Source organism: Eptatretus burgeri, chromosome 18 (assembly GCF_056783735.1).
Source record: "Eptatretus burgeri isolate ZD-2024b chromosome 18, Ebu_testis_v1, whole genome shotgun sequence".
Lineage (NCBI taxonomy): Eukaryota > Metazoa > Chordata > Myxini > Myxiniformes > Myxinidae > Eptatretus > Eptatretus burgeri.
The window spans coordinates 9,272,800-9,300,482 of NC_140978.1; the positions used below are offsets into that span (position 1 = coordinate 9,272,800).

Genomic DNA, 27,683 nt, shown 5'->3' on the forward strand with positions numbered 1-27,683 from the left:
AAAAAAGTTGGAATCCTTTTCTTCTTTTTTTTAATCACTCTACAGCGCCCAAGCCTTTGTAGCTATGTGAATGGTAATATTAAATGATCCCCAACCCCATTCCTTAAGGGGTGTAGGGAACTGTTTTAGGCCCCCATAAAAAATTAATAAAAAAACAAAGTTTGATTCCTTCAAAATACCAACTGGATTAGAACAGTACTAGGCAAAGCTGGGTACCCCTGCGAGTCGTTTATAAAAGCATTTAATTGCATGCACATTCACATGTGAACAACCACCAATATGGCTTGGGTTACTTTGTTTATTGCTTGCCTCAACGGACAAGTCTCAGCTTGTTTAGAATCTGGAAAGTTTGTCTTTGGCTTGGCTGGATTAAGAGACCACCTGTCTTCAAAGACTACTACATTCCAGAGTTTCCTTGAGTGGTCTAACAAAACAGGTTTGACTGTATTCAAACCATTTGAACTCTGTTTCAGGAAATCCAATGGCCACAGCTGCAAGGCAAATTATTCATTCATCCTCAACAACCCACATCAAAATCAATGTGTAATTACATCACCTCAGTCTGTCTTCTCCCCACCCCTCCACCTTACATGGCACTTGACACTCCAGATCGGGACACTGGTGGGAAGTTAATGCCCATTGGCTCAGGACTGATTTTAGGTGAGAAGTAATAGAAGACTTGACTTTCTGAATAAAGGGAGCTCAGGTATCAGGTCCCCTATCAGGACTTGGTATTAATGTTGCTGCTAAACTAATACACACACCCTTCTGCATGTTATACACTTGACGGACTTGTAATCATAAACCTGTATGTTGGAATTGACTGATAACAAAAGCATTTTATGATCTTTCTAAATCACCAAATGGACCTGAAAAGGCTTCAAAGTGAACTTCCAAAATGAATATTATATTGTGAATGCAAATCGAGGAATTTTCATAATCACACCTACTTGACGGCATTTGGATCAAGAGTGGCGTAGAGGTAGTAGAGACATTTCATGCGTTCCTCGGTCTCCAGATTGTGTGGAACCAAATACTGAGCAAATATTCTTTCCACTAGCAGCCTTGAGGGGTTAAAAAGGAGGTTATTTATTTTTAACTTGCAGAAAAAGAAAACCAATCAAAGAAGAGATGCATTTACTGTGGTCATTAAAGCATCATTAACTTTGGAACAACTAATTAGACAATTAAAAAAAAACATAGAAAGTAAAAGGCAAACAAGACAAAAATAAAAAGGAAAGCTGCAATTTAAAGAATCAGCTCATTCTTCTGCTTCTAGTAAAAGCCGGCTACCCTCGAGCATTTTGCTTTTCCCAATGAATGCTGCCTGCAGTGACCATCGCAAGTGATTGCCCAAATGCGTCCTCTGCCTGTATCAATGAAAAGGATAACAGAGTAAGGATGATCAATAGAGAAACTGCACAATGACGGCAAAACGTAATTAAAGTCTTTTATTTTGATTGTTAGTATTATTATTATTATTATTATGATTATTATTTAATATGCAGCCTATGGTTGCTGGTTGCATCATTGCTGGGAACGCGGCTGTGCCGCTAATGCAGTGCCCCGTTTCCAGAAAGCTGGCACTCATTTTGCCGATCTCGGAAGGATGACAGGCTGAGTCAACCTACCTGGCGTTATCTAATGGCATGACAGGGGCTCAAACTCAAGACCCTAAGATTTAAGCCAACCACATTAACCATAAAGCAAAACACCAGGCTTACAATTTTGCTTTTGAAAAGCCATAACTTCAATCAAAAACAAAAGCAACTTTACCTCGTGGGATAGTGCTCTAATCTAAAGATGCACAAACAAACAAACAAATAAAAATAAACCAATGTCACCCGCAGGGTGACCCGTATCTTGCCAAAAGGTGACCACGTGTGACTTCTTTAAGGTCACACTGAGGTGAACAGAGCTGCTATCCACCAGGAGCGACTCCTTGAGGAATATCTGCCTACGAGAGATTCCGATGAGAATCGTTCTACAGAGTAACCATGAAAAATATGCTTTTGCCTCATAACGTCACCAAATGATGTCATAATGTCTCAAGCTTGACATATCTAGAAAGCACTCATCGAGGTGTTCAATTTGAGGTACTACATGATATGGTTCCTAAAACTTGAAAATTTGACCTTGGGCTCAAATATGTTTGACCTCAGGCGCTAACCATGAAGGTCAAGGCCAATCACCACAAAAAACTAATCAGCTGAGCGCCAGACCATATACTACATTCCCATAAAGTTTGGAGACGATTAGATTAAAATTACTCAAAAAATAAGGATTTCGTCGACTCCCCTGATTTGCGACAAAGTGACCTTGACCTTTGACCTTGACCTTCAAAATTTTATGCGCTGAAAGGGACCTCTATAGGCCTCTGATATGCGAAGTTACAAAAATTTCCAATGATAACTGTGCTCTGCAGATTGAGTTATACGTGATTACAGACAAAAAAAAAACATATGAAGGTCAAGGCCAATCGCCACCAAAAATTAATCAGCTGAGCGCCAGACCATGAACTATATTCCCATGAAGTTTGAAGACGATCCGATCAAAATTACTCAAAAAATAAGGGTTTCGTCGACTCCCCTGATTTGCGACAAAGTGACCTTGACCTTTGACCTTCAAAATTTTGTGCGCTGAAAGGGACCTCTATAGGCCTCTGATATGCGAAGTTACAAAAATTTCCAATGATAACTGTGCTCTGCAGAATTTTTTATACGTGATTACAGACAAACAAAAAAATAAAATAAAATAAAATTAAAAAAAAACATACAAGCTGACTAACATATCTTGCAAAAACTTCGTTTTGGCAAGATAACAAACTGGCTACCAAAAATAAAAAGTTAATAGGAGATGTGTGGAGGTTGTGATAATCACACCAAACAAAAATTCACCAACTCAAGCAAATTCTCCACAAATTTATGGTCATTGCAATACAATATACAAAGTTCAAAAATGATTTCATAACAGAAAAGGAAAGAGTAAAGTTAATTGGGAAAAACAGAACAGTATTTTAGGAATCTAATTTTAACACTCCAGGTTTACTCCCTCTCTCTCATGATTTTATTTATCTATAACTTTAAATGCAGTTTTATCCACACTACATTTACATTAGGGATAGAAAATAAAAGCATAACCTTCAGCTCTTTCGCTTTCACCACAAAGACTTGGTCTGACGTGCAAACAGGAATGTTTGAATAATACTAAGACCGAGCACAAATGTGAATTGAGATGTCACCAAAACAAGTGCACTGTGGGATAGCGATGTGGCACTCATATGTGGTTTGAAGCACTTTTGTTTTTTAGTCTCAAAGTCTCAATGTTTTTCAGAATCAGACTGAACTATTAACGTAGGTCAGAAACATGAAATATAAGCCTAAAAATCGAGTGCATTGAAAGCCAGGGAATACAGCATGGAATATTGCACATGTTTATAGCCCCCCCCCCCCGACTGTTAATAACTAGTTGGGTGAGGAGCTACAAAACGGCGAAGCAGTTGCTCAGTGGATGTCGGGCTTAATGCCAATTTGGAGGCAATCACATGCCCGAGAAGAAGCGAGCAATCCTATTCCGAGTGTGGGCTAACCCCACATCGGTTATTTGTAAGATTTTTAACCTTACGATGCCCAGGCAAAAACAAATGTCACTGAAACGAGTGACACGCTAGAGGGGGATTGAGGAGCAAGACAAGCACAAGCTAATAACTAAGGAAGTTTATTTTAAAAAAGGACATGGACACAATGTACTAAAATGGACAGATCCAGCAGACAAGAGAAGACCCCCCCCTCCCCCACAGGCGAGAGACAGACAATCAAGGACGATAAATAAACTCATATTATATTAAAACTACCACTCTGGCCCCGGTCATACACTCAATCACTCACGCAAACCAGACAGGGATTGTTAATCAAGCTCAAGTGTCTTCAAGAGAATAGTACGAGAGCAAGGCAGAACAGAGTAGGGAAGAGCAGTACCAAGCAGATATCACAGCACCACAAAGTGTCCCTCACAGAAAAAGAAGAGCTCCAGCCCACAGAGCGCCCAGGGTGAAAAAAAAACAGAGAAGCATCCGACTCAAACGGACGGTCCAAGGCATGAGAAAGGAAGAAATTTGTTTTTCAGGTGCGCCAAGAATCTTCCCCCTTCCCAACTACTCGTCCCTCATGTGACATGGCATGGCCACTCAAATAGCGCCTTCATGCTGCAGGCCCAATCAGGAAACATCCTGCGGCTCTGACTAATTGCAGTGCTCCTCCATGCCAGGGGGTCCACTCACAGTACACCGTGTTATTGCAGCAATCAGAGGGTCCTCTCGGGGAGCTTGGCCCCAAGTGATGACATTTACGGCACCAGTGGTGACGACAAGTCATCAGGCCCGTGCAGACGCTGGAAAAAGTGGCAGGGGGAGGCAGGGGAGAAGGGAGCGACCTCATGCAGCGTGCTGAGTGGTCTCATTAATTACCCTCTCGGGGGTCCCTTCACCTATCCTTGCTCGGCTTTTGCAGGTTCAGACAGGAAGGACAGATCACACGACACCCTTATTCCAGATCATCACTACCGCACACAACATTGCCTTCCTCCGGTGCACAAAAACAGGACAAACTTAGCTTAAATATGAAGTCCTGATTACAGGTAAAAATGAACTATCTTATGCAAGCACACAGTCCATGCTAAGGCCTTACACTTTATTAAATACCCTGAAGCACACACACATAACAGTATAATTATGGATCATGCTCACTTGTCATCGATGCTGTTTTGGTAATAGATGTGAAGCAACTTGTCCTTAATCCAGTCGATCTGCGTCGTTGATTCCTTCCCAACCTCACCATGCAAACAATACTTCTTGTAGATAAGTGCCAAGCCCATCATGGCTTCTCGTCGGACCCGCCACTGTGAAAGCACACAACACTGCTGCCTCTTCGAGCCTCGATGCATTACAACCGCGACAAGTGCAACAAGTGATCTTTGATTCGTTGAATAAATAACTATAACACTCTAATGAGAATGAGAGATTATCACAAATCAAAAGCATGTTAATCACGAGTTAACACAACTTGTACAACCCCAACCATATGGAAAACCTCACCAAAAATACATTCCTAAATTCAATGATCAAGGTGAATTTTCAAAACATGATCCAAAGTCGCGCATAGACGCGCATGCGCGCACACCTCCATAACTCCAAAGCCACAATACCTAGTAGCCTGAAACTTTACATGCATACTAAGGGAACGCTAAGGAAGTGCGTGAGTTAAAATTGGGTGTTTGGGTTAATTTAAACACCACTTTTGAAGACAGTTAACAGCCATATTTAATTATGTCCTTTATCAGGTGTATCCTCGGCCACCTCGCTTTTTGGGGTCTTCAGGCATCTGCTGAGTAACTTTGTTAGGGTCAGAAGCTGCCATGTTTGTTGGTCTGCTCAGTTTGTTTGTTTTTTCCCCACTTTCCTCACTCATATCATCGAACGCCTGTTCATCATAGCTTCGAATCGCTGTATACCTCGCTTTTTTAAGTACCATAGTTTTCAAATTAGGAGCATGGATCGATTTCATGCATTATATGATATGATTTTCCACGATCTACTCTCACGGACTAATTAAAGTATGTCATCGAAATATTATTTTGATTTTGAGGATCGGATATCATCCGGACTAAAGTGTCGAAATCTGGAGTGAAATTTGATAATTTAAAGAAATAACGAGTCTTATAACGAAGCCGATGTACCAATTTACTTTACGCAAGCACGGCTATGTTCCCTCCTCCAAATATGCACAAGAACATGTGAAATTTCCAAAGCATTAAACTTTTCTTTTTCTACTCTTTGGAGAATTATATTGAGTGAACAAAAGATTTAAGAATGTGCCAAAATTAACCAGCTTCATTGAGCTATATGACTTCATGCAGTCAGTGCTTGACCTCACACCAGGTCCCCCAGAGGGACTGCTTATCCATAGCATCTGCCACATCTGTATCTATATTTTTGGAGGTTTTGTGAGATGCTCTGCAGGGAATCAAAGCAAATCTAGTGAAAAACGGATGTTTTAAAATAAAGTTATAATGTTTGCGCAGACCGCGAACGATGTACCACGTGACGCGTGCACAGACGAGCAGGCAATATGGCGGATTATATGCAATGTTTATTTCATGGGTGATTAAACTTTGCAATGTCTCCAGGGTCGTATGCAGCCACAACCTGGCTAGTCGTTCTTTATCAATCATTTAATTGGAATGCTTGCTTTAGCTAGTGGTTCATGCTCCGTCATCCTGAGTGAGTTGTTGTGAAATGACACTCGATTTCTGAGCTGTTTGGTGGAAAAAAAAATTTGGCTCAGTAATTTAGAAAACACGTTAATACGGCAATCACACGTAGCTGTTTATAAAGATTAATGTTTGTGAACATCTCCCTGAAATGTCTACATCACTGCAACGTTGTTTTTCGGTGAAAGCTACTCAAGGTTTTTGGGTTGTATACAGGGCGTACTGTAGTCAGTAATCACACCGACTCCAACCTGTCAAATCCCCAAAAATTGCCGATATCGGCGAAGCACGTGAGTGTGTGTGTGTGTGTGTGTGTGTGTGTGTGTGTGTGTGTGTGTGTGTGTGTGTGTGTGTGTGTGTGTGTGTGTGTGTGTGTGTGTGTGTGTGTGTGTGTGTGTGTGTTGTTGTTGTTCAGGAATGTGATTCAGATGTGAAGAAATTATCTGAAGATTGACTTCTTGCAGGCCAACGATCTGTCCGAAGTGCCGAAGGCACTAAGGTGGGGAGAGTATGGGGAGAGGGGGGGGGATTTCCACCCCTCCCCACTGTTTGTGGAGTTCTGGGAGGTCTACCCAAGGAAAATTTTGAATTACCCACTGCAAATAAAGCAATTTCCTGAAAAATTGAGCTTAACTTTGAGGTTTTGAAACAGACTTTTTAAAGCAATAATTATAGCAAAATACGATGAAAAAATTGAAAATGACAAAAACTTCTCATTGGTTGGGTACTGGGAAGTCTATCCCAGAAAAGTTTCTCATTTCTCACTGCAAATAAAGTAATTTCCTGGAAAATTGAGCTCATTTTTGAGGTTGTGAAACACATCTTCAAAAGCAAAAATTATCGCAAAATAGTTGGACATGATAAGCAGAACAAAGATCCCCAAGGAATGCCTTATTTATTGTTGTCACTCATGTTCATGAATGTAAACATACCTGTTTTCACTGACTTTTCTTTCTGTTATAATTTCACACTATTCATCGAGATGCTTATCAAAGTGGAACACGTACACGCAATACTATGAACATGTCATTGCAAAGTCTTCACATGATCATTCAGTAATCCTGATGATAGTTGTATTCACTCTTAGAAGTATACTAAATCACAAAAATACTTAGTGTTAAATTGTTAATTGAGGTGATCTCAATCACAATCAAAGTCAACATATATATCAGAATTGTCATACAAATACTGTCACAGTCAATGCAGATAGCAAATCTTTTTAATTTCAGCATGACTTCATGGGGAACTCTCCTTCATTTCTTCTTCATAGCATGAACACGGGCCTTTCTTGCATGTTTTTGTGCTATGACAAATTTTCTCTTGTGTTCGGCCTTTGTAGATCTTGTCTTTAACTTAATCATAAGTCCCTGCCTCTTCTCCTCTCTCATTGCTCCTGCCTTGCTCAGGTCTTCTCTGTACCACTTGCTGGATGTCCTCATGTTTATACAGAGCTTGGGGTCCACAAGGTCTATAATGACATCTTTCTGGGATAATGTCTTCACCGATCCTTTCTCTTTTGTCCTCAGGGCATACTTAACTGTCTGGGTTGCACTATATGTGCCAATGTCCATTCTGCAGCACTTCTTCTCAATGATGTCCCCCATAGTGTTGAACGATCCTTCAACTTGAGGGCCATGGAAACAGCTCATCAGTGCCTTGACCATTGCTGACAAATGTGGATACTTTCCTTGTCGGTTCCGTCCACCAACCATCTAGAGGTACTTCATTGTCGTCAGCATCAAGTAGAAATGGCAATGTCTTGTCCACTTGAAATTTTCGGACTTTTAGGTCAGAGGAACTTGTTTCCCATTCCTTCAAGACATTCCTAATCAACAAGGGCAGACTATTCAATCGCCGCATGGTTGTGCTGTGGCCTCACGCCAGGGGGCAATGGCTGAGGCAGCCTTCAGAAGTTTGTTTCTAATGGGGCAACTTCTTCTGCAAGTACTTGCCACACTGCAGGTATGTTTGTCTGGCCTTTGTTTTGAAGTCCTGAATAAAGGAGTTCTTCTTGTCACTCTTGATGAGTGACCCACAGCTTCCAAAGAACAAATCCTTGTTTCTTCACACGTTAGCATCTAAATCAAGCTGTCTGAGCTGTGATGACCCAGCATTCAGGAGGGCCTCAGGCTTGATGAAACACACAAGAAACTTCTTGAATAGATCATCTGCTTGTCATGGAGCGTGTGGATGAGAGGGGTCTTCGACTCAAATATCATCACATACTGCTTCAACATGCAGAGGACTGAAGCATAGAAGTTCAGGGTCAGCAATGTGTCCAACTTTGTGTGGAAGAGTTTTCAGAAAATCCTCTTCTTCCTATTCGTCCCATCTTCAGTTATATTCTTGGCACCAAGGCAAAACATGATTTCCCTCAAGTGACTTCTCACTTCTGGTGAAAGATCTTTTTTGTGGAAGATTGTTACCAGGGTTGGAAGGTAAAGAGACTTATCGGCTTTGTTGAGGAAAGAATAGTAGAAGATGGTGTATGCTTCGAACAGCCACAGATTTGACAATGACATGTCATAGTTGGATAGCCATCTGTGTGAAACAAATCTCTCAGGCATTGTGAAACCGATTCCAATCAATTCACAGATCTCTTGGAGAAAGTCTCACAAGTCAGTGGACCACTTGATATCATTGAAGATGTCATTATGAAGTTCCTCAATTCTATCGTGAAACGGCTAGCAAAATTGTCGAGTGGCATTATGGACATGATGACATGCGTCTCCATCCACATCGAAGAGATGAGGGGTGGGTCCTTGATGCAGCAGCATTTCAAATCCAGATTTGGAATCTCTCATCACGTTACAGGAGTCCATAAGAACTGATACAAGGTTTTCCTATGGAATTTCTTTCGACTCCATGAGAGTGGTGACCACCTTCAATAAGGAGTTTGCATCAGCTTTTACCAAGCTGACACAGGCCAAGTGGTGTATCACAGATGTTTGTTGAACAGGTGAATAGAAACTGACAAGGATGCAAAGAACCTTTTTAAGATTGTTTCTCGTCCATTCATCCATATTCAGGGAGAAGTGAGTGGACCTTAGAATCCCCTCCATTGTCGCAGACAGTCCGTACTTCATTTTGTAGGATGCACTGGTCCGGTCCATGGACAGTCCATTCAATGCTTTGGGATCTCTTGCTATTTTCTTTGTGAGTGCAATAAGCCGAAGGTGCCATTGAAAAGGGTATTGAATTCTCTGCCAAAACACCAAGCAACATGATGACATGATTGATTGACTGAAATTAAATTAGAAACGATGAAGCACTTATTGACCAATAATAACTGTTTAAAAAATAAATCTGAGGTGTTACCAGTGGTTACATTTAGTTAAATTAACTTAAATAATAGCTGCATAGCCTTCATGCCATCATTCCCATGCTTCACATGATCAAATGTTTTTGGTCTGAAAAACAATAATAAACTTAATTACATGCAAAACAAGCAACAAGCAGCAAAATTAACTCCTCCTGCATAGAGTTGATAAATATTTTGTCTGTAAAAACTTTTTCTAACTCAAATCAATGGAGACAAATCATGCTGATTATAACAGTCACAACAGAGTTGATAAATATTTTCTGATTTTTAAATTTATTATTCGGGAGAGATCATGCTGTTCATGCAAAGTCACAAAACGTATCAGTTATCCTTATTTTTAAGTCCATAATTAAATAATTTAGCGTCATTATTCAAAGTTTTGCACATCATGCAAAATATCATACATTTTCTGCACGTACCTCAACATTAACGAGGTCCACTACTGGCACTGCTAGTCATGGGGGGTCCTTTCTTTCGACGTTCGAGTCGATTAAATCAGCAGGATTTAGTCCATATGGTATCACCTTCTTCAGAGGGCCACCGAATGACCCAGCGATTGAGTAGTTTGTCTTGTGTGCTTCTAATTGCCGTATGTGCTTTTTGGAAGATGAATGACTGTGGAATGCTTTGAAACCTCGGCCGCCATAGTCGATCGTATCATCGCACCATGTGCACAAGGATTTTCCGGGCTTGTCTAATTTTCTGATAAAGTCACCGTAAAGTGTGTTAACAGACATCTTGTTCACAAGAGTAATGACTCATTTCTCCATCTATTCCCAATGAAACTTATTCTTAATTATCTTATCAATTTCCTTGATTCGTGCAGCACCTTTCCTCCCGACGATTGCCAATTTGATATCTGATAGCTTCGGTAAGGCGACGTTTGATTGGCTCGGTGGGACATTCTGGTCCAATGAAGGATGGCGTTTCTTCACACGTCAGGGTTATTCGAAAATGCAGTAATAAACGGAAAAGAAAATGATTTAAGATCGGAGATGGAAATTTAACAGTGAAAAAAAAAAATCGGATTTTTCGAAGAGTTAAAAAAATTGGATTTCCACAAAAATCGGGAAAAAACAATAATCACATCTCCAGTTGTTCATGAAGCATAACATATTCTCTGTGTTAACTTCCCTATGTCTGTCTGTCTGTCTGTCTGTCTGTCTGTCTGTCTGTCTGTCTGTCTGTCTGTCTGTCTGTCTGTCTGTCTGTCTGTCTGTCTGTCTCTCTCTGTCTCTGTCTCTGTCTCTGTCTCTGTCTCTGTCTCTGTCTCTGTCTCTGTCTCTGTCTCTGTCTCTGTCTTTGTCCCATCCTTGCTCTACCCCCTCCCAATATAGTGCACCACCATCCTCCCACACCCTCTCTCACTATCTCTGTTTCTGAACATATCCAGACGGTAGTCATGTCGAGACTGCCTTCATCCCCGGACGGATGTGTCCATCTCTTCCCTCTCCCCCCTCTCTCTCCCCTCTATCTCTATCTCTCTTGCCCCCCCCCTTTTTTAGTATTCCGTATTCCCGTCAGCGAAGTGATAGGTGGTATATATATATATATATATATATATATATATATATATATATATATATATATATATATATATATATATATATATATATATATAGTTACGGATCTTATCCCTGTGTCGTAAGAGGCGACCAGGGTTGCGTCAGGAAGGGCACCGGAGTTTTGGTGGGTTTTTGCTGTCACGAAAGGGGTTATTGCTGTTACGAAGGGGTTACGAAGGCTGTTACGAAGGGGGTGGTAACAGTGGTGGTTACGAGGGCTGTCACGAGGGTTGAGCAGAAGGTCATCGAGGCGGCAAACGTGTCTGCTGGCCCTCGACAAGGAGGAAAGAGCGACCCCGACCCCCTCCGTGGACCCCGGCCATTCACCACCCGAGCTAAGCCACGAACCTCGAGTCCCACACGTGTGACTGGGGACCAAACCAGCAACCATTGTCAGGTGCCGCAGCACGGAGTACCCCCTTTTTCCGACGGCCAGGTACCCATCTGAACTCTGACCCCCAGCTTGTCTCTCTCCTCGGCTGTGAGGGCCCAATAAAGAACTCTGGGTTTATTTTCATTTGTGTGTGTGTCTGCGTGTGGGCCAGTCTTTAAGTAGAACTGAATAAGTGTTTTTGGATCATTGTAAATACTAGTACGTGTCCAGGGAAAAAATAAATAAATAAATAAATAAATAAATAAATAAATAAACCACACAGGCCGTTTCTTCGCTCCACTTGCCCGTACGTGCGTGACCCGGAAGTTCGATATTATTCGCAGTTATGATTAATCACAATTTATTTTTAATACCCAATTATTCAATTAGCGCCAACGTATTTTACCTTTTCGCAATGTCATGGCAAGGAAAAACAAAAAGAGAAGAGAAGAGAGAGAAAAAATTTACTTCCTGGTTCGGAGCATACCAGCACTCTGATGTTCCCGAAATTTATACACCGTCTAATATGAAAACGATCATAACTTGGACCATTGTGTTTATCTATAAATGCGCATAAGAAATCGAGAAATTATTAGAATACACAAAGTCATCACTCTCCGGAAGCCCGTACGTTGTAACCCGTCATGGTGAACGTGGCTGTGCTTCCCTTCCCCATCGGCCACGCCCACGCAACAACGTGTCTTGCCATTGGTTGTTAAATAAATGGCCATAACTTGGGAAGCACTTGTCCGATTAATATCAAACCTTGAAAAGGCACATCTTCAGGTCCCCAGCAATATACCTGGCAAGTTTCAATTAGATCGGACCAGAGGTTGTCGAGAAACAGCGGTCACACACACACACACACACACACACACACACACACACACACACACACACACACACACACACACACACACACACACACACACACACACTGCTGGAATTATAGATAGATTCCTTGCTTCCATATTCGCGTTCAGTCTTGCCTTTGTCTTTTACTTTAAATAAAACTTGTTAGAAATGTCCCCAGTTCGTTTCCGTCCCTTCTTGCATTGGTCCAGCATGGTTCGGATCTGAGTTTAGGTGGGGTTTTATACCCGGCGATCGGACAATTGTAGCCGGGACGTCCTTGGCAGGCCCGCTCGACTGCATCCGAGCCGGAAAGGTGGGTGGCAGAGTGGTAGTCGGTAGGTGTAATTTTACCGCTGCCGGTAGAGTGAATCCGGTTCGGCCAGGCGTTCCGAGGGCGTGGATCCCCGGTAGCCGAGACCGCGTGGTTACTTAGGTACATTGGATCTAGACAAAATAACCCAACGCCACGCGGTTGAAATATTGGCGACCATGGTCGGTTAAATGACCCGCCGGCTCGCGGAGTTATCCGAGCGACGGCCTACAATTCCGGGGGAGTCTGGTGGAGACGACGTAGCTTTCCCCACCTCGTGGTCGTTCTCGCCACCGACCCCCCGCCCACAACAATATATATGCAAGAACTGCAGTGTTAACATTCTCCTTTCATTTTGACCATTTCCTTCCAATTATTTTTCAATATACTGATTTTGCAGCTCATAATTTAGCTCATCTACGAGCCTTTATCTGCACAAAAATGTATTTTGACGCTGCATCTCAATGAATAGCAATTCATGCAAATTAGAGAAACAGGAATCGACAAAATGTTAAGTTATAGGTTCAACTTTGGTTGGAAACAGAAAATTATCAGAATCATGGCTTCAACATGATAAATGGTAAATTACTGGTTCACAAAATGGTAAGTATCGATAAGTTGAGAATTATCAGCATATATGCACAAGATGACATCATAACCTCCAATGTGACATACAGTTCTTTGATAGTTGTCCATTTAAGTAACCAGTATCTTTGTATTTTAGACCTGGCAGTGCTTTGCCAATTCACAATCTAATTTGTTTGTTGCTGTAATTCTAGTATAAAAAGGTTTGTATTAGTGAGGCAGTGATTGACACTCACAATAGTCATATAATGTAACGTTAGTTGGCACCAACCCGAAAAATACCCTCCCCCAGTAACTCAACTTTTTATTCTATCCATCTTGAAAATTAATAATTTTATTACAAAATAAGTGGATATTTGCCAATTGATGGAATGCATTAAACATAAATATATAGATTAAATTACATTTATATTAGAAAGAAAGAAATCTTACTCGTTTGTCCAGCATGCGCTCCCTGACGTAACCAAGCAGCTGGTCATTGACTAGAGAAAGGTCTTTTTTTGCAGCAGTGACTATGGAAACAATGACATCATGCCTGATCGCCTCCTCTGGGTCGTGGGATCGTACTTTCAAGATTTCTGCAAAAACACAACAAATAAATAGATGAACCATATTACCTCCGACACCAAAAGTGGACAGAGGTTATCGTTTTCACCCCTGTCTGTAAGTGAACAGGACCTCAAAAAGTTGTGGACGGATACTAACTAAATTTGGTGGAGAGATTGGGTGTGTGACAAGGACGAATTGATTCCATTTTGGTGAAGATCCAGATTCGGATCCAAGAATTTTTTAAGTGATTCTTCACCATTGAGTGATGGGGCTAAAACAGATACAACATGATATTTCAAAAAGTTAAGGACGGATTTGGACGAAACTTGGTGGACAGGTTGGGTGTGTGACAAGAACTAATCATTTTGATTTTGGTGAAGATCCGAATCTAGATCCGGATACGGGAATTTATTTTAATTTTCTGAGTGATTCTACTACATTGAGAGATGGCACCAAAAACGATATAGAGCATATTTCAAAACATTATGGACGAGTTATAACAAAACTGGGTGAATGAGTTGGGTAGTTGACAAGAGCAAGCCGATTCGATTTTGGTTCAGGTCTGATCCAAATCCAGCCCATCAGTGGGATACAAAACGTAAACTGTTTAGCCTGGCGGAGGTATGCGCTCCTCCGAGTGCCATTCTAGTTCACCCTGTAATATTTGCAAGACTAAAATGAACAGAGATTATCATAACATAAAGTGCAAATGTATCACATAAAGAAGTAACCGAGAAGCTAATACTGTTGAGGTTACCGAAAAAAGATAATCTAGATGAGAGTGAAGTCAATGGCATGCCATTGAAAATGACCACACTTCCCACCGAAAGCAATGTTGAAATATGGCAAAAAGTTCCACCAGGAATGACCCAATATCAAATTTTGAGTTTAAATTTTTTCCCATTTTGACCCCTGTGACCCAAGTCCCCATTCCTTGGAGCATGGACAGGGGGGCAAATTGAAAAGTAATAATAATAATAATAATAATAATAATAATAATAATAAGTTTCATATTTCATCTTTCCTCCCAATTTTGATTGCACACACAAAGTTTCATTTTAAAATGTTTTAAAATTTGCCAAATAAAACTGCATATTGACCTTTTGAACCTACCCCAGGGGGTGGGGGCCAAAATGATTATACTCTCGCACTTTCTTGCCATGTTGTAATCACGACGACGAAGTTTGGTAAATTTCTGCACAAATGTTTAGGAGAAGATAGTATGACAGACAGACAGACAGATAGACAGACCCGATTACAATATCCCTTCTGTTTTTTTCAAAAATCGTGGGGATAATAAAATAACAAGCAAACAAGAGCCAATCTGAATGGCGTCAATAACTCAAGAATATGAGAGACGTTCGATAGAAACTCAAATTCCTCTCTTTAAAAGCACAATGAAGTGCATCAAAAATAACGTAGATGTATGCATCCAGACTTTAGGGGATAATAAAAACACAAGTGACAATGCAAAGAAACTCTGTTAAACATTAAAAAACAACCTTCATCTCTCAAGCCCACCGCTTGCTCTTTTTCTGACAAAATTCCACAGTGAGCAATTGAAAGGTCACTGTGACAAAAACTGCAATGAGGGTCCACGGTGTGCAGATTTGAGGCCTTAATGCATGCAATAAGCAGAGAGTGTCCATGGAGCTTTGATCGTACTGAGTGTTTTTGGAGTTTGTTTGATCTCACGATGAGTGAAAAAAACGTTCATTTTGGCACCATTTAAATAGAATAAAATAAAAACTTTCCCACTGGGTTAAAACTGGTCATGCATGGCGAGGATGCTGTTATTTATGATAGATATGTAGCTAGCACACTAACAGTATCGATTACTTCGGTCTGACATGTAGCAGAAGATAAAAACGGCTATTCCAAGGTAGCAAGCTTGCTGAGCCTCAGAAATCGTCTGCAGGCACCTCCTAAGATTAATGACAGATAACATAACAGATGCTAATGACAAGAAGTGAGCGAAGTTCATGTGGAAGCAAGAAGCAGACACAAGAAAAAAAATACAGGAAACAGCATTTAATTCTCCTCGATCTTAAGCAGTCAATTTTCACCAATTGGTGTACAATCGCAGGCTAACCCCTGCTTTAGCAGGGAAAATGGCGTTTAAATGGTTGTTGTTGGTGTACTTAGCAAACTTTTGCACACAAAATACACTTTTTCCATATTTTCTGTCAGCTTTTTGGCTCGTGCTGCAATATTAGTCTGGGCACCATTTGCACAAATACAATCATTGTGACATGATGAGATACGAGCTCCACAAAATAATGAAAAGGTTCCTCAGAGACGGAATGCTTTCAAAGCACGGATTTAAAAGGTACTAATGTCATCTTAGATGCAAAACATTTTTAAGCTGCTTGTGAGAAGGAGAAACTGATGGAAGTTTTCTATTTTTTTGTTTGTTTTTTTTGTATACCTTGTCGAGGCTCGTATGAGAGCTAACACACAACGCACAGCAAGGGGGGCATGAGACAAGAGGGGTGGGAGTGGGAAGGACAAAACAGTGGGGAACAGAGACATTAGATCTGAGGACGGGAGAGGGATGGGGCGGGGAACATGGGGACATTACAGGGACTTTCAGGAAGGAAAGCAGGGGATTTGAAGAAGGTGGGTTTGAGGTGGATTAACAGGGGTAGAAAAGATCGAGGATCTTTTCGAGGACTGAAGTCTTTCGCACCTCTCTCAGTGAGCTGTACAAGCAGCTTAAACGTCCAAATTGGGATAACATACATGTTATTGTTCTACATCTGCATATACAATTTGTAGATGGAATGGCAATGTTGGAACTTAATACCAACGGCCAAAAATAGCTGCGAGAGGGAATATCCAAATGCATCCCGTGTACCACTGCACTCAGATTTCCTCTGTAGGATCATTGCCCGTGGCAAATAAGCGAGAACAGTAAAAATGGCCGTCAAAGACGGAATCATAGGAACATCAAGTATTCAAACAGTTTCGTTTCTCGGACAAGCATCACATCCAAATACTCGCTGTTTTTCATGTATTGGGGACACAAGATCACGGGCAAGTTTGGGAAAATATTGTCTATTTTCTTGAAATGTTTCGACCAAAACCTTCAAAAGAGGCTGTGTTATGACAATGAAGATGGTATCGTTATTTTTAAACAATTTATATCAACGCACCAACACTTTCCGCAGCCAATGGTGTTTCCAGCCTCCGCTCAATTCACCGTATCACTCAGACCTGAGTTATTACAAAAACACAACTCTCTGCCACGTTTGATAAAAGTTGTGAATACGACAACATATCCCTAACCTAATATCAAGCTGTGCTGGCATGGCACTGAAGTCTTTCGCACCTCTCTGAGCGAGCTGTACAAGCAGCTTAAACATCCAAATCGGGATAACATACATGTTCTTGTTCCATGAAAGACCTCTTCGAACACCAATGTGCATTAGAGAATTGTGCCTCAATAAGTTAATTTACATATTAATGTTAATATGAAAAAAAAAACATTTGGATACTATGTTCTGGGGTTCACTATATATCTCAATGGTAGCAGACTCGCCTTTGAGCTGTCAAGTCTGGAAGTTGAATCTGGTCCAACTACAAACTGTCGTCCTGATTCTTCACAGGCAGGGCGTTGCATCAATGAATGTGTTCTCTTTTGCAGACATCAAACCAGCTACCGCCTCTGCCATCTCTCACTTGTGTAAATTAAAGATCCCACCTTTCCTTGGAAAAAAAGAAGTAGGCCATTGCATGCTGGTACCCTGAACAATAACCCAATTAAAATGTTTTATGGTTCATTAAAAAGGATACATTTGTGAAAGCCCAGCTTTTACAACATCTGAAAACGCTCAGTATCCACAAGTTTCGCTTTTCCATGAATTGGAAAATGTATACATGGATTCCACATTCGTGACCCATGTATTAGCGAGTTTGCGATTCTCCACCACCCAATCCCGACGTCGCCTGACCACCCACCCAACCTCCAACCCCGGAGGCATGAGGGGGAGGTGCACAGATGTTGATACTGTACAGTACTGTATTTGGTTCGCAAACCACAAACACCTCGCCATGCCTCTCGATTTGTTATCCTTAAATTTTATCATCATTATCCATGGGCTCATAAGGTGATTAAACATAAGATGTGTGGGGAAGGTGAGTCTGCTGGAAAGAGGCAGAAGAAAGTGATGAGGTTGAGCAAAAAAATGAACGTTTCAGACAGGCTGACTATGGGTGTGAGTTTGTCTGCAGTGGGCACAAATCATTGTTCTGACTTGCACTCCAACTCCACAATCATCATTATCACATCATCATCATCATCATCATCATCAACAAACTTCAATATTAACACAATGTTATGTGTACAATGTATTGTCCTTTATCTACTTTAAACATTACTCTTAAACAGTTACCTTTTCCCCCTTATGTTCAGTCTGAACCGGGAACCCAACACCCTTTTCCTATTAAACAAAGATATCCGCATTCGCGAGTTTTTCCAGGAATGTAACCCTCTTGGATATGGAGGGCCGTGTGTACTTCATTTCGTCAATCAGATGATTCTAGTTGATGGTTGTTGTTTCCTTCTCCAACGGCCCGATTTCAGATCATCAATTTGGTTTCAAACCAGGTCACTCTACTCTGGACCTGCTGCTCCTGCTTTCCCAACAATTGATGGAGGTCCTCAATGCCAGACATGAGATCAGAGCCATCTACCGAGACATATCGTGACCTTTCGATACGGTCTGGCACCCTGCCTGCTCACTAAACACTCTTCCTATGATATCCAAGGCAATCTCCACTCATGGCTCGTAGACTTCCTCTCTCGTCACAGTCAACGTGTGGCCCTCAATGGAGTTCTCTCATCCCGTCTTCCTGTACAGGCTGGAGTTCCTCAATGCAGCGTTCTGGGCCCTGTTCTTTTTCTGGTTTTCATGAATGATCTCTCCGACTCTCTGGAAAATCCTCAATATCTCTTTTCTGATGACTCCACCCTCTGCCATACCATGTCATCCCTCAGATCTGCAAGCAGCAGCCTCTTCACTTTCTGCAGATCTGGATAAAATCACAAGCTGGTTGAACACTTGGAACGTGTCTTTCAATCCTGACAAATCTCACACTCTATGTATCTCAGAAAGGACCGTCTGGACTACCCCCCCCCCCACTCCCATAGACTTTCTCAACAATCCTCTTGAAGAAGTCCTTTCATTCAAACCTTTGGGTCTCACTATCTGCCATGATCTTTCCTGGGAAAGCCACATTTCCAAGCTGGCCTCAAAAACCAGTCACCGAATGGGCATCCTCCATCATGAAAAGTCCTTTTTTGGCACACCTGAGCTCCTGACCACATACAAAGAGCTTTCATCCGCAGCCTGATTAGGTACTGCTCTCCCCTTCTGGGCTGATGCCCCTGCCTCTCACCTTTCTCGGCTTCACGCTGTGGAAGCCAAGGCATTTTGGATCATTGCTATCTCCCGCAATGAGGCTGAATCTTTGGGTCTCTCACTGCAGGCAGTCTCGCCCCCCCCCCCCCGCTCTGTCTGCGATTTGTCCCCACCATATTTCGCTCAAGGTCCACCAGCAATCCCCTTCTGGTAAAACTACCAAAATCAAGAATCACTGCTCACCTTCATTTTTTTATTCCTCTTTTACCCCACCTTTGGAACAAACTCTTACACTCTCTTCAATCCTACTCTTCCCTCCAGATCTTCAAAACAGATGTTTACCACCATCTCTCATCTTCTCCCATCCAAAACCACTAATCCACCCCAAACACACCTCCTTCAAATTCCCTGCTTTCCTTCCTGAAAGTCCCTGTAGTGCAAGGTCCTGAAAGCCCCGAAGTGTCCATCTTGTTTACCCCGCCCTATTCCCTACTGTTTTGTGCTTCCCTTTCCCACCCATCTTGTCTCCTGCTACCCTTGATATACGTCCTATGTGTTAGCTTTTGTACGAGCCTCGACATTTTATATTTGAAATTTTTTTTTTTTAAAAATCGATGATGGTATAAAGAAAAACACTTTCCTCATTTCCCATCACGGTTTTATAGCAAATTATACGATTCAACCACTTTTGTGAGATATCGTTGATAAGTGTTTCAGCGAAAAATCGATGAGCATGGTTTCTGAACCACTCATTCATCGCATGTTCTAACCGTGACGATTCATTTTTAATTTATTTTCTTCATTGTGACAATATTTCTTTATACCGTGATTGTCGTGACATCATATGTCAGAAACAAGATTTTCTTTCAATGGCAACAGCATTATAAAATAAATTTTTTGCATAGATTTGTCAACCGAAGGTCAATTTGACATAGAAATGTCATATATTGCAACTGTTCATTTTAAACACAAAATAAAAAAGTTATCATAAAGCTTCATGCAAATCATATTAGAGGGACTTCAAAAACAAAAAAAAGTTATAATTCAGTCACAATGCAATGTCCAAATTGTTTGATTAGAGTATTCAATGATGCATTCTGATAAAATTCCCACGTACCAGTTAAGTCCTTGGTGAGTTCAGGATGGTTCGTGAGGCAGTGACTTGCAAATTTCACACACTCCAAGCGAACCGGAACATGAATATCATTAAAGCTGCAGAAATAAAATGTGGACAAATGTTGAAAAATTAACATGAACCCGATTTTTGGATCAAAGGAGTAATATCCTGCAAAAAAAGGAAGATACTAGAAATAATAATAATAATAATAATAATAATAATAATAATAATAATAATAATAATAAAAAATTTACAAAATGAAATCCATTTAATAAATTATTTTAAAGATAAATTTTATACCATTTCTTCTTTTCAAGCATATAAAAAAAGAAATGTAAGAGTACAATTCAACATTAAATAAATAAATGCAAATAAAAAGTAATAAAAGAAGAATAAACATAAATAAACAGCCAACGAGAGTTCATAGAACACAATACCCTGTGCAGTGTTCAAGTATATACAGGAGAGCCTTGCTGTTCGCGGGGGTTACATTCTTGAAAATCCCCGTGAACCGCAAATCTGCAAACTTTGGGGGTAATAGGGAAAATAAGATTAGGGACTTCAGCTTTAAAATTTGGCCAAAGTGTACCCTTAATGAACATGTTTGTGAGTTGTTTTTGTGCTATTCATTTTCCTGAATAAAAGAGTGTATACCTTGGTCGAGGCTCGTATGAGAGCTAACACACAACTCACAGCAAGGAGGCATGAGACAAGAGGGGTGGGAGTGGAAGGGACAAAACATTGGGGAACAGACACAGGTGAACTGTGGAAGGGAGAGGGATGGGGATGGGACGGGGAACATGGCGAGGAGAAGATGGACATTACAGGGACTTTCAGGAAGGAAAGCAGGAGAATTGAAGGAAGTGGGCATGGGTGGATTATCGGGGGTAGAAAAGATCGAGGATTTGGATGGGGGTGATCAAGATCAAGGATTTGGAGTGATCAAGAACATAAAATAAAGTACATTTTCTTGAGTTATTAAGATTTTAATTTACCTTTAATAATAATGATGATAACTCTTGATCCAATAATGCGATGACAATGTTGATGATGGCAATGAGAAAGATGAGTTGATGGCGATTATGGTGATGTGGGGGAGGGGTGGGGGAGACGGGAGGGTTCGAGGGGGTTATTGTATTAACGGCCCATGTTAATTAGGTGCATAAATGTGGAAAATAGTTTGCCAACCAACGATTATTCGAGCGCATTGACCGCAATCCGCAAAGCTTGTCTCAATAAATCCAACGCGATCGAGCAAATCCAGAAGGGGAAACCCACGAATGGCAAGGCCCTCCTGTACTTCAATTTTACCAAAATAATGATTATAAAGATCATTAAATAAGTCCAAAAGTTTAGCACAACTGAAGCAGTCTTATACATCAATCACCCTGATACAATGTAACAAGACGATGTTGAGTTGAAATTTAGGAGATGGAGGCTTTATTGATCAGAACATAGCCATTATGTCAGCGTTTTCTTCACCCAGATACACATGCCACACCCTCTAATGCTATACGGTATATTGATATGTTGCATGGTTATTGCAAGTATTATGAAAGTGATTTGTGTTCTACATTGTTCAAGCGTATAATTAAATTTAAATTAAGGTTGAAAGAAGTTTAAAGGAGTATAAATCAATAAATTCTGGGTTTTACCAACATTTTACCCAGTGTCGATTACAACACCCTATATAACACGTTACATTAGTTCTTCGTGCTTTTTGTTTGTGTCATTTATAACGTCCTTCCAAACAGTAAGTTTCCTGTTTGGAATGCTTTTGTTTAAGAGTCAGGCAGGCAGACAGAGTTAAAAAAATATAATCTCACTCCTCTCTGTGCATATGCAGTCAGGATGAATTCTGAGCCAAGGTACGGTAAAATGACAGACTGGTCTTCCTATTCATGTTCCGATTCGTGTTCAAAATATAACATGAGATAAGTTGTTCCTCGATCATAAACTGACGATCATACACTGATAAGACAGACGGATGGACAGACAGACATGAAGCAATTGCTGAACCCCATTTTTCGCTTTGTGTGTGTGGGGTAATAATAAATATATAATACTAAAAGGGGAGGCGTCTGTCCATGTGTCACATTTCATTCTAAAGGGTTCCTGCTGTCGTTTAATTATAAAAATGATCCCGTTGGAAAGCTAACAATCGATTTTCATTCACTTGCAACAAAAAATTGTGTCCTATTAATCATAAAGATGCCCTTTTAAAAGTCCTCTTTAAATAGACTAGCAAGTTGCCCATGCCCACACAGGATCTTAAACAGGGTAGGAATGGAGACAGCAAAAATGAAAATGGCGTCTTCTGTCATCGAGCCAGCAAGCTGGGAGCAACGATTCGCATTTATTGCCACCTCTGATGCAATTTAAATGCTCTAAAGGCAGTGAGGTGCTCCATTTGAAACTGTTTGTTTGATATGTAGCTTTTTTTGATATCTCGGGTCCATACTAAAAAATTGTATTCGTTTCAAAGCCAGTGACCAATACAACTTAATCCTTTTTTTGGATTGGATTGAATCACAGATGGATTTCACAGATGGATTGAAGAAGTAGCAGGAATGGGGAGTTTAATGTAGTGGTTCCAACAGTAACATGTATTATTCTGTGACAGCAGAAACCCTTTAGAAGGACATTATATTATATTGAGGATGTCCATAAAGTCCTTGTGCAATGTTTAACTTTTATAACTTTTGATGTACACATGAAATACACAACCTGTAAATGCCAAATGAAAGCATAATTCATCACATTTGTTAATGTTAATGTTGTTGTCGATGCTGTTGTTAAATCCACAATTCCAATGGGTTTCTTGATGAGTTGACACTTTCTGATGAGGTACCTTCTCCATCAGTGGTAAAGTTAACCACCACAATTACCGCATTTAAGGGACAGAAAAACCTCAATAATCCTGGAAACATTAAAGAGACTCACCAAACGTCAACGTCTGGTGTTTTCTCAGGCATCATTGGTCCTTTCTTTTTTTGGAAGAAGCAACAGTCAATGGTGAACGTAACTTTGCAATGTTGTAGAATTTGTTTGTTCCCCAACTACGACGATTATTTCACATATCACCTTGTCCCAGCAAGACTAGTCTCCCTGCCACGGTTCTTCAAGATGTCTTCCCAGACAAGTGGATTGGTGGACGTGGATCAATTGCCCTGCCACCTATTTCACCTGACCCTTTCCCCATTGGACTACATTTTATGGGGCGATGTAAAACCGTAGTTTACTCATCAAAACCACATTCTTTGGATGAATTTAGGGCTATGATTGCAAATACAATTCATTAAATTACTCAGCAGCAACTGGAGAATGTTTTCAACAAGTTGGAGAATCAGATCGAATGATCTATACGAAAGATGGCTGTCATGTTGAAGCATAAAAATAATTTGAACTGTATTGAGTAAAAACTGCATGGTTATGCTCTCATGCACCATTTATAGTTTGTTTTTGTCATGTGTACATCAAAAGTGATAAAATTTTCAAAGTTGCACAAGGACTTTACAGACACCCGTGTACCTCGTAGTAATATTTCTCAAAGCAATAGAAAACTATGCATAACAAGCTCAAATGAGCTAAGATCCTCGTCCTCTTAATGATGACGTCATAAAAACGAATATGACGTCATTGTGATGTATCAGGTTTGCGATGAATTATCTGTGCTAATGCCCGGCTTGATTCCCACAAACAAAATTCAAACAGCTTGCCTAGTTTCGGAGATAATGGTATAGGCGATTTCCATTACCGGCGATATTACGACGTCAACTTTTTTTCTAGGAAGAATTTCCAAAATCGGAGATGGTTAATGCCTGCGCGTGGGCTTTCTGCATATACATGGCAAGTTTCATGACAATCCGATGAAAACTCTGGGTTGTGAAACAAAAAATGTCAAAAAATAGGAATGATGTCATAAAAATTGATATGACGTCATAGTGATCTATCATATGTGCGGTAATTCATCTCTGCTAATGCCCTGTTCTTGACTCCCGCAAACAGAATTCAAAAAGCTTGCCAAGTTTCGGAGATAATTTTTTAGGCGATTTCCATTAGCGGAGATATTTTGACGTCATAACTTTTTTTCTAGGAGGAATTTTCAAAATCGGAGATGATTACTGTCTGCGCAGGGTATTTTTACATATATACACCAGGTTTCAGGAAGTTTCGATGAAAACTGTAGGCTGTGAAACAAAAAAGTCCACAAGAAGATGAAGAACAACAACGTGAGCAAGATTTAGAGATCTTTCACGAGGATCTAAAAAATACACGAAAGGAGCACACAAACAACAACCACAGCTACTATGACAGCAGCAACAACAAGTACGTGTTATAAAAGATCAATTTTTCGCATGGTTCACTTCATTTTACATCCTCGTTGACATTCACAGATAGACATGCAATATGTTTGTGAAATACAACAAGACATCTTTTCATTGAACCAGTCAGAAAAGTGCCAGGTAGGCATACCTGGGATAAATAAAAGCAAGGACGGAAACAACTCAGGGGATCCATATGTTTCATTTCTACAGATTTCAACATCATACATCACAAAAAAATGTTAAAGTAATGACCCCAAACCCTGCCATCTTCCCGCAACGACCCACATACCGTCCCAAGAAGCACTGCCACAGTGGTTTGTTTTGTGAGGCGAGCTCAGAGTCTTTTGCCCCAAACATTTTTGCGAGGAGCTTAACGACAGCCAGACGTTCTTCATTGTCATTGCTCTGAAAGGCAACCCAAGTAACAAAACATAAGGCCTCAGAGTTCACGAAGATACATTTCTAAGGAAGTTACAGATCAACATACTCGAACAACAAAAACAGAAGTTCCAAGACACTGACATGGTCGCATGCCATAAAAATAAACTCTCGGCCATATTCCCAGCAAACTGCAAGGAACTTCAGTTAACTAGGTATTAAATTAATTAGCACCGCTGATATAAATAAACAATGATTTCCAAAATCATCTTTCTTCATCAATATACACCAATCCCTTCATAGGCTCATTTGTGTTGTACTTTCAAAATGATGATTGTGGGCAACAATGTTGAGCAAGTTTTATTTATGTTGAATAATGTATTTCTGAACAAAAATATGTCTTGTTATGGCATAATGATGAACACTGGAGCAAAAGGAGTATGACATGGAGGAGGGTGCCACATCGCTGAGTTTGCCAGTCTACTTGTATTTTAAGAGGCTGGTAATGCAAGTTAAATTGATTACAAGTATTGCAAACCGTTTCATTTTTATTATTTTCAAATCACCCCATGACATGGACTCGTGGTAAAGATGGGTTGGTGGTAAAATCTCTCGGTCAATGTTAATACGGAACTTTAAAAAATCACGTAATTCGCCCCAGAATGCATGGCGCGCATGCGCAGAAACCCCTATAAACAGCGATCTTTGAGGCATGTGAACTGCTACCGTGTGTGCGTGGTAAGGATTGTTACCTAAAATGGCTCACTAACATTCTAAAAGAAGCCAAAATATTTGGAAAAAGTACCTGAGAGAAAGCTGGGGTGTGCCTCTGACTATATTAAATTACATTTTGTTAAAAAGGCTACTTGAATTACAGATTTCGCGTGAGCAACAGCAGGTTAAAAGTGCCCCGGCTAGTGGCAGTGAGTCGCTGAAAATGCACATACAGCGCATGTGTGAAAGGCCTCGTGAGCATTCATACGTCATTTCAAAAGTCCTGTATTCATTCCCAGATTAGCAATCCTGGGGGCTTGGGGCCCTTGAGGACATTCGTGGGATCTTGAAGTTATTGATAAGCAGTCGTTTTACGAAGTTGCAATGCTATTTCTCTCTTTCTTTCTGGCCTCCTGAATAAAATAAGCTCAGAATTAGAAAATGAAATTAATATTGAAATCACATCTGACTCCAGTATTATTGATTGTGAAATGGATGGGCAAAGAGCCGTTTTGTTACTTGAGTGCTTGAACTTTCTCTTCCCACACCACCTTTTAGAGGCAGGAGAAAACAGTACTATCAAATGGACATACTGAGTATTTTATTCAAATGACAAGCAGGAAAATCATGGCAATTTATCCATAAAGTTAAAGTACACTCAACTACACCAATTATATTGGACCATGCAACAAAGACACGTTTTAAATTTATCAAGCAGTGCTTTGATGGAGATGGTGATCCAAACAGTTCAAACCTTGAGTTTGAATTCCAGCTGAGGTAGCACTGAAAGCAGTAGGTGTGGGTCGACATTATACAACTCAAGGATAAGGTCAAACAGATGTTCAGAGAGGTCACTCACTGATGTTTTTCCAAGCATCAACACCTGATTGAAAAACTACAGATATGCAGCAGGGTAGGCAGAAGATAAAGATAGTTAGTCTTTGTCCAAAAATCATGATCACAAAAAGCACTTCAAGCACATGGAATAAAAGAACACACAAAAGAGTTCAACATACATTGGTGATGTAAGGCTCAATGCCTTCAGAAGTTCGCTTCAGGAGAGCTTTAGAGAGCTCATAAGCTTGTTTGTTCAGATTCTGCAAATTCAAAAAAAACAACTAATTTGATCACAACCATAAGATAAATTAAAACTGGTAAACCAGTAATCCCGGGCTTCAAGGCGTGCCTCCATTTTAACAAATTTCAACACTATCACCCTGTCACATGATATGGGTTTTCCGAGTTAGAAAGTTAGTTCAAGTCTGCAATGGGGTCCAGCTACGGGGTCCCTCATGTTATATCAATGAAGGATTGAAAACCCCATAGCAATACATGATAAAGAAAGAAACTTCACATTGGACAAATTTTCAAGTCCCCAAAAAAGTCCAATAACTCCACATTTGCATATTAATGTAAATGGCGAACTTGTAGAACGTTAAAATATCTTCCAGAATGTGTGGTCACTATATGTCTATCTTCTTTAGTTTTCATTTTACGACATGTCAAAAATGGGTGATTTTAAACTTTGGGGGGCTCTGGGGCCTCACTGGGGTAAAATACAGACATAGTGTAAACATATTTGGAATCCCCTCTTCAAGGCCTATCAGAATCTGTCATTAAATTTTTTCAACTCTCATTTGCATATTTGGCATATTTAATGAGGCGAATCAGCATCATTTTAATCATATAAATTATGCAACGATTTCGACGAAATTAACAACTTAACATTCCAATGGAACCTCGCAAATGTGTGCAAAAGTTCGAGGCTGTCGTATTATCCCTTCTGGAGAAGAAGATGTTTTTAGGTTTTGGAGAAAATCCAATATGGCCGCCATACCACGTGACCTACGTCATCAAATTTTCAAAGTATAAACATTAAGTGGAGAGTTATTAAGGTGTTAAGTTTCATTGAATTTCAGCAAAGCATTGTTTTCATTTAACGACATTTCAAAAATGG

The 27,683-nt window shown here is 40.4% G+C and overlaps 1 protein-coding gene across 4 annotated transcripts in view; it reads right to left on the minus strand.

Moving 5' to 3' along the window:
• LOC147008555 (sister chromatid cohesion protein PDS5 homolog B-like) overlaps window positions 1-27,683 on the minus strand; it is a 162,058-nt gene that overhangs the window by 46,702 nt on the left and 87,673 nt on the right. For all 4 annotated transcript variants that reach the window (XM_085864114.1, XM_085864116.1, XM_085864115.1 and 1 more), the window contains 7 exons: window positions 26,743-26,823; window positions 26,481-26,621; window positions 24,924-25,039; window positions 20,307-20,401; window positions 13,710-13,855; window positions 4,745-4,896; window positions 951-1,064 (listed from right to left, as the gene is read on the minus strand). In XM_085864114.1, coding sequence (XP_085720240.1) covers window positions 951-1,064; window positions 4,745-4,896; window positions 13,710-13,855; window positions 20,307-20,401; window positions 24,924-25,039; window positions 26,481-26,621; window positions 26,743-26,823 — 845 coding nt within the window. The remainder of the gene's footprint in view (window positions 1-950; window positions 1,065-4,744; window positions 4,897-13,709; window positions 13,856-20,306; window positions 20,402-24,923; window positions 25,040-26,480; window positions 26,622-26,742; window positions 26,824-27,683) is intronic.